At 38.9% G+C, this 10637-nt stretch overlaps 1 protein-coding gene across 1 annotated transcript in view; it reads left to right on the forward strand.

The window, feature by feature from the left end:
- LOC307163952 (poliovirus receptor-like) overlaps positions 1-8506 on the forward strand; it is a gene marked incomplete at its 3' end in the record, with an annotated part of 46646 nt that extends 38140 nt beyond the window's left edge. The window contains exons 8-10 of the mRNA XM_079880299.1: positions 7363-7498; positions 8037-8260; positions 8414-8506. Of these exons, the coding sequence (XP_079736425.1) occupies positions 7363-7498; positions 8037-8260; positions 8414-8506 (453 nt within the window). The remainder of the gene's footprint in view (positions 1-7362; positions 7499-8036; positions 8261-8413) is intronic.
- Positions 8507-10637: the final 2131 nt, after the last annotated feature.

Raw genomic sequence — 10637 nt, forward strand, 5'->3', positions numbered from 1 at the left:
AAGAGGAATGGGCAACATTTTAAATGAAAGAAAATACACCCCAAAAAAATGGTGTGGGACTTTGAAACAATTCAATTGATATTAAATTGTATAAATAATACAAAGAAACGGCAAGAACGTTTTAGTTTTTTTCACTATTATTTGTTATGTCACCATCTTTCAGTACTGAAGCATCTAACAACCAGCCTTAATTGCTGTTAGATGTGATTATTCACACAGCAAATGGATCCCGTTCTTCGTACGTCGCTAACTCAGTTAGCTGGATTTGATTGTTGACGATTTGGCATGATCTTGGATTGTTTGGTTCTTCGACGCTCATCCTGGACTTGTTGTCATAGCAACAGGTGCGCAAGCTTAAACCTGCTCGGGAGCAAGCTTATTTTATGTTAACAGGATTAGATCCCGGCTACATGAACGGAGCTGATACGGGAAGTCCAGCGCAGCGCGATAGTGCACTTTCTGAGATATATATTTTTTCTCGTGACTCGTGAGATTGTCGTTTACATTATTAATTTGTTGGAAACGCACATTTATTTTCGACTTGTCGGAGTCGGGCTTTAACTACAGCACAAACTGTTTGCATTGCCCTAGATTATTTGCGAGTGGTTCTTTCCTTTACACTATTGGAGATGCGGAGAACCTGATGGAAAGTGCTGTCTGTCGTGTCATTTGGAGTTTACCTGGCGCTTTTAGGTTTTAAAAACAGTTTTAGGTTTTTTGTGGCATTTCCAAGCCACTTAAGACCCAATGCTGTAAAGCAGTTTTTTTTTTAAGCAGTTTTATTTGATTTTTTTAGGCTATCATAATTTTTTATGAAGATCATGCAATCATGACCATGCCGATTACAGTAGCCTATATATGTCACTCAGGCTTCACTAACGTGATTGTTACCATAGACTATAGGCTAGACCATAGACTGCCATCAAGGCCTCAATGAAGGGGATTATGTGAACAGAAAGGGGGTTCACAATGTAAATGTGCAGCCCAGTTACTATTGTGATTCTTAATATTCCAGATTAGTAATATTATATCAAATTTAAAAAAGGCAGTTGACTAAAATCTTCCATATCACAAATGTGAAAGCAAAATGGCCAGGATATGTGCATGACTTAAGCATTTTCAGAGATTCACATTTATGCACATTATTTGAAAGTGGTAAGGAAAGTTCCACAATTAAATATCAAGCTCACTGTATTACATACACTTATGCTGATCCTAACAGAACTGCATTTTTTCGGTGATTATGACATGTTCCTACAGACAAGTGTTTTATGACCCCATTCCCTGACCCAAACCAGTTACAATGCAGCTCTAGCCAGGACAAGGGCACACAATGAAATTAACTTTGGCTAACTAAAGGGAAGATGTCAGTGTCTGAAAAGTCTGAGGGGTTGCACACCTGACAGGGCCTGTGACATTGTTGCATGTGCCATATTACACAACATTGCCAAAAAAAAAAAAAAACTTTTCATTAAATGTTTAATAAAAGACAAATATGCTTAGTTCCTTGTGTTTTATTTCAATTGTTCTTTGTAAAGAAAAGCCAGTGGTCAAGTGCCTGCAACAAGAGATATTAGACACATGCCTCATGCAACAAATAAAAAGGAAAAGTTGGCTATACACTGCCCACCTGTAGGCCTATGTCTCCTCTGTCTGTGCTGACTCTTCTGTAGGCCTTTCTGTAGATGTGGAATCCTGCAACTTATATTGCAGCCATAAAGCATACAAGTATAAATTAAGTAAAGTTATTTATACACTTGCAGTTGCAGGTAGGCTAGTTCCTCCATATGACAGTTATCTGAGAGGGTTTATTCACTGTCCAGTGCAATGGAAACAAATGGACATTACAAAGTCTTATACTTTCTTTCCTTTGGAAAGTTAGAAAATGTCCACTTACTGCACATATTTCAGCCACCACTTTCTTGGGAACAGATACAAGTGTTGGTGTATTATGTAAAAGTGCTCAAAAGAGGAAAACACAATGTCATTACAATGAACTACACTATGAAATAACTCATGGCAAAATATTTTTACATTAACATAAGTTTATCAGTTTTCACTTTCACAAGTCAAAGCAATTCATAATTACTCAAGATTTAACAGTTGAAATGACTATACGGCCTTAATTTAATGCAGCAAAAATTATTTTACAGTGTAGGCTACTAAGATCTTTTCTTTTTCTTTTTTTCTCAGCCTTTTTCTTGGTTGCTTTTATAATCAGACAACCATTTATTTAACAGTGCCTTTTATAAAAGAGACTATAACTAAAAATTACCATTATGTAGAATATTTTTGTACTTCACTTTTATTTGTTCCCATGTTCTAGTGTGGTGACTCTGACCTTACAATGAACAAAGTAATTATGCAATTATTAAAATACAAAAATATTGGCTAATAAGTGATAAAAACATCTAACATGGCCACTTCTAATGGATTTAAATTGTCTGCTACTTTTTGCCAGCCCTCTCTCCTGGCTTTTGCAGACTTTGGCCACGCTGAGCAGCCAATAGTCAATGTTTCTACTATCGATACATATCCCCTTTTAAACTTCGCAGTTATCTCAGATAACTCAATCCAGCGATACTAATCATATCCGGCAAGTGTGTTCGAAGAACCCAATTAGCCAGATCATGATTAGCACGATGATATCATCTTGGATGTCTCATTTGATCTCGGATGTTTTAAGCAACGTACGAAGAACGGGCCCATGTGTCTTTGACATCAAGGTCATATGGCAGCTATACAGCAATAAAACAAAATCCTGGGCCTTATTCATGAAGCAAGAGCTCAACAAATTTCTATATAAATCATTAAAAATATATATATTTTTATATAAACTGTAGCTTTTTGTATATAAACTGTGTTTATCTTTTGACCATTCAGTTGATGAGGCAGTTTCACTTTTGTTTCGTTTTGTTTTTTGTTTTGTTTTTGAGTGTTTTAAAATGGTAAGACTATAGCTATTGTTTGTTCTTTTCCTTTACCAAATACTGTGTGCTTGACTTCTAAACTAAAGAGAAGTTTAGAGACATTTTCTTTGTTCTGTCCATTTTTCTAGATACTACTATTGCCATGTGTATTAGCAGTGCTTTAAAAGATGTAGGTTTACATTTAACTGAAGGTCGTTTTGATGCTGTTAGACTTCAGACGTGTGTATAAACATCTTATCCTTTTTATGACAATAAAATCTTGAATGTTTGTTGTGTGTAAACTGTTTGTGACGTAAACATTTAAATAAAACCCATTTAAGGTTGTATAGCCAACATTCAATTATAGACATTTACTAGATCAAATAAAGAGAATGTTTTGGTGCACACTGTATGGTTTAGGTGGACGTTAAGACGACACAAGCAGCATTGTTTCAAAATCAACTTGCTCCGTTGCATTTCTCATTTATAAAAATAGAAAATCCCTGACTTATTTTGCCGATACAATTTTTCTGAAGAAAAAAAACATGAATTCAAATCATATAGTGGCAAAAAAAAAGTACACTATGAATCCCTAGAGTAAAATGTCTTCTACTGCACCATAATCTTTCAAAAACCTTTAAAATTAAATTCCTAAATGCAAAGTATGAATAAAAATGTGAAAAAAATTATTATAATTAATATCATGTAGCACAATTTATTTAGCTATTCTTCCAGTTATTTACTATAGCTTTTAATGAATCAGAAGTGCCCAATTACAGAAAAAAAAGCTTACTTCTGCGTCGCTACAAAGGTGAATAGATTTAAATGTTGATTATGTGTATAGATACAATATAATTTACATTTATTGCAACATTATGCACATATGTAGTTTAAAAGTAAAAACTTTTTAATAAAAATGAATCAGTTCTAAACATTTTTTTTTTAGGAATTTATTTGACAATAAACATCTAAATCTTTTTGAGGAAATAAACGTTTCAAATCTGCCAACCTGGTGCAGGTATGACATCACTTTGTAGGCCAATTTTAGCACTTCCAGTTCCATCGTCCCGAAGTCAATGGTCTTTTTTGAATGGGGTTTTGGTCAAATGGATGAAATAAGGTCTGTGGTGAACACAAGCTCAAGACACTTTCACGTTTTATACAATCACAGAAAAAAAAGCATCAATATTAAAATAAAATACATCAATATTACCCCACTCATGATTTTTTTTAACCGGTTACTTGAAAAAGGTATGCTGCTAACAAGTTTCTAAACAGGACTACAGAAACTGTCGAGGAGATTAAACGTCATCACGCTGAAAAGGTAAACTTTTTAGATAAAACTGATGGAGTTGTTGGAAGCTTTGATGGTGATGTTGAATTTGTGGGACTGTGGTGTTGTTCATTTATAGCCTACACTAAAAATAAAAGGTGCCTGGAGGAACCTTTTGGGGTTCTTCACTTTGCCACACCGGCGGAACCGTCTGTAGATCCTCTAGGCACCCTTTAAATAGGGGCGGTTCTCTGAAGAACCACACTGTAACGATAACCAGCTGGAGTGCCCTCGAGAGCCACCAGAGGGCACTCCACACCTGACTCTCATGTTCACTCACAGACTACATCTCCCATCATTCTCTGCCTGGACTCATCAGCACTCATTATCACATTCACCTGTATCTCATCTTCTTGTTTAGTTCACCCCACATAAGCCTGGTTCACCCCATCACTCACTGCGAAGTTTTGTATGTTGTTGCACTGCATTCCTAAGCGTTTTCCCTGGTTTCTTGTCTCTTGGTTTTTGGATTTCTTGTCTGTTCCGTAGATTACTCTTTTTCTGTTACGGACTGCTCGGAGACACGAAGGTAGAGATCCAAATGCAGCTTTAATGAAGGGGCAATCCAGACACGTAATCCAATAAACAGGCAAAAGGTCAAAACACAGGTAGGCCGTCCAAACAAACAAAACAAACAAACAAACAAACAAACAAAACAGGCAGGGGTCAGAGGCAAAAGAGTAATCCATGGAACAGGCAAGAAATCCAAATAAACCAAAAGACAAGAAACCAGGGAAAACGCTCAGGAATGCAGTGCAACAACATACAAAACTTCGCAGTAAGTGATGGGGTGAACCAGGCTTATGTGGGGTGAACTAAACAAGAAGATGAGATACAGGTGAATGTGATAATGAGTGCTGATGAGTCCAGGCAGAGAATGATGGGAGATGTAGTCTGTGAGTGAACATGAGAGTCAGGTGTGGAGTGCCCTCCGGTGGCTCTCAAGGGCACTCCAGCTGGTTATCGTTACACACACACAGGTTTCCTGAGGAACTCTTATATTAGGGACTGTGTGGAACCACTTTGGGTGCCTCCAGGAACCGAATTTCATTTTTTTTTATATTTAATTTCATGTTGTTACTATGGTTACCATTGAGTTCTATTATAATAAACAAATTGAACCAAACACAAAATAAGAATTGTTTATTACATATTTTATATTCATTTTTATACATACACTTCCATGCACTTGGGAAAAAAAGCTAACTATAGATTAATATCAATGAATACACACAAAAATAGTATAATACATAAGCAACATGAATAATAAACCATGTGTATACAATAGGCTATACAAGAAATTACATTTCAACAAAATGCATGGAAACACATGTTCCACGAAATAAATCAATCAAATAAATTTTGACTAATTAAAAATGTCCATCTTTACTTAACTTTAAAACATTTGTGTTTCTGTCTGACATCACTGTTTCCAAGTCCAAAAGCTCTATCAGATGCCAAAAACAAACAAACAGTGCTATAGACAGGGTCAATTTTCACAAAATCAGAACCCCGAAGGCATTTTGTGATTATTTATATTATACAACATTTCTAGGGGTATTGAGGGGTGCTGAATCCAAATCTGCTGTATATGAATCTCAAAAATGCCCCAAAATGCCTCAAAATTGAGAAATTCAAAATGGCCGCCACCGCCAGGCTGAAATCTATTTTTCAGTATATCTTTTTGACTAAACAAGGTACAAACATGAAATAAATGTGCTTTTGTACATTTTCCTACATGGGCAATTCAATGCCATATTCAGATTTGAGATGTAATGTGAAGAAACTGCTTAGATATTGCAAAAATAGTTGTTTTTAATAATTTAATAATTACTCAGTTAAAGGCTGTATCAGCGATTTCAGGCCCAAAAAAGGCCCAAACATAAATTATCACATTCATCTAATCTTTCCTACCGATCCGCTAGCTGCCAGCCCCATAAGCAGGCAGTCAAAAAAAAACGCGTCTCTATAGGCAGCCTAGGCTCTGAGATCTACACACAAAAACAATCAGTTTCACCAACTACTCAACCAAAATAAATAGTGTTCCAACCAATCACCGACAGGGGTGGGTGTTGTGAGGTTTTGCGCTCGTGCACGGCTGCCTATGACAACTGCACACGAAAACCTCACAACACCCACCCCTGTCCGTGGGTGGGCTTACAGAGACGCGTTTTTTTGGCGGCCTGCTTATGGGGCGGTCAGCTAGCGGATCAGTAGGAAAGATTAGATGAATGTGATCATTTATGTTTGGGCCTGAAATCGCTGATACAACCTTTAAAATTATTATTATTATTATTATTACTATTATTTTTGATATTATCAGGCTCAAAAATGTACCTTTGTACAAAATCCTTTGTACCTACATTTACTTACTTTGTACTTTACTTATCATTTACCTTACCTTGATTTAGATCAATAATCAATAATAAGTGTCAATAATCAGATTGAAAATCACACAAGTATAGAGAAAAATGTGGTCATTAGTGATAAAGAAGTTGTCAATCAATTAAGATCCAAAAGCAGGAAGATCCATGGGTCATGGTGATATTCATTGAACTATATCCCAGTAGAAGTTACAGTGACAGCTTATTCGCAGTCCTCTTCAATGTTCTGGCAAGTGTTGTCAAGTTTCCTGCAGTTGAATGCGTCTATACATTCCATGCGACTCTTTCTGAATAATAGAAGAATAGAATAGAAAGATTACAACCAGTACAAGTACAGGTACATTGGAATACTCTACCAGTCTATCATATTTGCACATTCTTGTACACAGTGATCAAAATCAACTAATTCCCTATACACATACAGTGGGGCAAAAAAGTATTTAGTCAGCCACCAATTGTGCAAGTTCTCCCACTTAAAAAGATGAGAGAGGCCTGTAATTTTCATCATAGGTACACTTCAACTATGAGAGACAAAATGAGAAAAAAAAATCCAGAAAATCACATTGTAGGATGTTTAATGAATTAATTGGTCAATTCCTTGATAAAATAAGTATTTGGTCACCTACAAACAAGCAAGATTTCTGGCTCTCACAGACCTGTAACAACTTCTTTAAGAGGCTCCTCTGTCCTCCACTCGTTACCTGTATTAATGGTACCTGTTTGAACTTGTTATCAGTATAAAAGACACCTGTCCACAACCTCAAACAGTCACACTCCAAACTCCACTCTGGCCAAGACCAAAGAGCTGTCAAAGGACACCAGAAATAAAATTGTAGACCTGCACCAGGCTGGGAAGACTGAATCTGCAATAGGTAAGCAGCTTGGTGTGAAGAAATCAACTGTGGGAGCAATTATTAGAAAATGGAAGACATACAAGACCACTGATAATCTCCCTCGATCTGGGGCTCCACGCAAGATCTCACCCCGTGGGGTCAAAATGATCACAAGGTGAGCAAAAATCCCAGAACCAGAGATGTAACAAAGGCTACCATCAGTAACACACTACGCCGCCAGGGACTCAAATCCTGCAGTGCCATACGTGTCCCCCTGCTTAAGCCAGTACATGTCCATGCCCGTCTGAAGTTTGCTAGAGAGCATTTGGATGATCCAGAAGAGGATTGGGAGAATGTCATATGGTCAGATGAAACCAAAATAGAACTTTTTGGTAAAAACTCAACTCGTCGTGTTTGGAGGAGAAAGAACACCATACCTACTGTGAAGCATGGGGTGGAAACATCATGCTTTGGGGCTGTTTTTCTGCAAAGGGACCAGGACGACTGATCCGTGTAAAGGAAAGAATGAATGGGGCCATGTATCGTGAGATTTTGAGTGAAAACCTCCTTCCATCAGCAAGGGCATTGAAGATGAAACGTGGCTGGGACTTTCAGCATGACAATGATCCCAAACACACCGCCTGGGCAACGAAGGAGTGGCTTCCCAAGGCCAGTAAGATCGGTGTGATGTTGCTCGAATACCTGCCAGACTGTTTTCTTTCCGTGACCGCTGAACTGAGACGCACTATCACAGCCAGTGATGGCATGGAAGGCAATGAGTGTGTCCACTTGATCATCAGAGTAACTTGCGAATGTCATGTACTGGAAAATACTTTGGATCCTTTGATGTCCCGGCTTTCATGTAGAGATGAGTACATCCAATTCTGTCATGATGTGCTAGAAGTAGAAGAAGCACGTCTGTGTCACGTGCTGACACGACTTTTGTGTCCATAGGAGCCTGGATGCAGTGCAAAATCAGTCGTGTATCAGCCTCCTCATGGTCAGCACTCAGAGAGGATATTTCAAGTTCTGGATCTGATGACTTGACAGTCGAGCGAGATCTGCTTTGTTCTCTTCTAGTGCCATGAAGCTCGACCAGTCTGCTGGAAGTGGAACAAAGTCATTCACGATCTCTCTGCATACTGGTCGACTGTTTACGCTTCTTTCTTGTGCCTGTTTTGATGAATTCGTCACGGTACCTGTCGAAGACTACATCAACCCTCTGGTACTTCTCTGCCATCTTCAACACTGTGTCAGCAAACTTGTTGGCATAGGTGCCGAATGTTGTGATGTCAGGCTACCCTGGTAATCCAAAGTTCTTGCGAGAGCAGAAGTTGAATTTGCTCAGCGAGTTACTCTGGTGTCGAGCAATGGAGCTCATTCAATATGCCCCTCGATCTGAGCTGCACCAATCACAGCGGGTTATCTGATATAGGCGAGCTAAACAGATGACGACAGTAATGTGACGTCGAAGTCCTTAGTAAACATTGCAAGATGGCTATGGATGAACACCAGTTGTTTGAAATGGCTTTGGCCGCTACAATGAACAAGACTTGGCTTTTTCTCTAAAAGAGGAACAGAAGACGGCGCTCGAATCGTTCCTTTTCAAGAAGCAGATTAGTTGGTGGAATGTAGACTGCCGTTAGTTGCGGCCAGAGATGGCAGGATGGGCATGAGTTCATGCTGGAGAATATTTTCCAAGTCTACCTTGCAACCTACTCTGTAAGATGTGATGAGCCTTTGTAGAATCTGCCTGTCCACTTTGATGATGTTTTGCTTGTTCTTGGAAAGTTCCACGACTTCATACAAAGAGGCAAATGTTTTGGCTTTGTTCTTTCGAATGGGTGACTTCAGATCCAAGTGCTGGTCACTATCTGGAGGTTCACACAGACGTTTGTCCACAAACACATTTCATTTGTGCATGTCCAAGGTGTTCTGCACCAAGCAGAGACTGTTGAAACTGGGATGTGACCACGTCCTTGTTGATTTATGTTCTTGAGTGTGTCCCCACCATATTGAAACACACTGTGCTCTTTTAATGATAGACATATTCTGCTTTCATCCACATCATCTCTTTCCATTCTAATCTTTGTGCACTCTGTGTGTGTGTACTCATTGTCTTCATCATCTGTTGTCAGTCTCAGCATCGCTGTTGTCTGAGAAGCTATGACTGTTCTCAGATTATACGACAGTGTCCATCTACTGAGAGATGTTGAGAGAGATGAGAGATGTTGATATCCTGGCACTTGTAATGGCACTTGCGAAGCCACCTGACATCACAACATTCGGCAACTATGCCAACAAGTTTGCTGACACAGTGTTGAAGATGGCAGAGAAGTACCAGAGGGTTGATGTAGTCTTCGACAGGTACCATGACGAATCCATCAAAACAGGCATAAGAAAGAAGCGTAGATTGATACAAGCAACAAAGCAAGAGTGAAGTTGTTTTGCAAAGGTCGTCCACAAGAGACTCTGCCTCCAACCTCAGATGCAGTGAAGTTTCATATCATGCGTTCACACTATCAAGCGACAATCTGGAACCAAGCTCACCTCCCATATCCTGATCTTCCTCCAGTGGATGAAATGGGATGGATGCACAAGGAAGGTCAATTAGTGCCACGGCTAATGTCTCAGCCACCTATGCCTAAAGCCTGTAGGGAGTTCACTTCATGTGGGTGTACCAAGGGATGCCTCAGCCAATGCTGCAGCTGCAGGTATGTGTATAGGGAATTAGTTGATTTTGATCATTGTGTACAAGAATGTGCAAATATGATAGACTGGTAGAGTATTCTACCAGCAGAATTAGTTTCATTCCTTCAGAATTCACTGAAGCTTACATTCCGAGGAAGAGAAAACTGAACTGCTTACATTCTGGCGGAAGAGAAAACATTCACAAGGATAAGAGAAAATGCGTCCTTTTGATTCTACTTGCTGTACTAACTGCCAAAAACTTTTACAAAGGATTACAGTTCTTGAAACAAAGCTAATGGTAGGATCAAACCAGACGGAACCCACAACAGAGTTTCATCATGGACAAATACAGCGCACAGCCGGTGAGTGTCATGAATTTAATGCTCCTCAACAGAACATACCTAGTGCAGAGAAACAAGCCGATCGACCTACAAACCGTTGGTACAAAGAGGGGGCAAAACCCAAAAATAGAGGCATTAGACTCTCT

This window comes from Squalius cephalus, assembly GCF_949319135.1.
Source record: "Squalius cephalus genome assembly, chromosome: 9".
NCBI lineage: Eukaryota > Metazoa > Chordata > Actinopteri > Cypriniformes > Leuciscidae > Squalius > Squalius cephalus.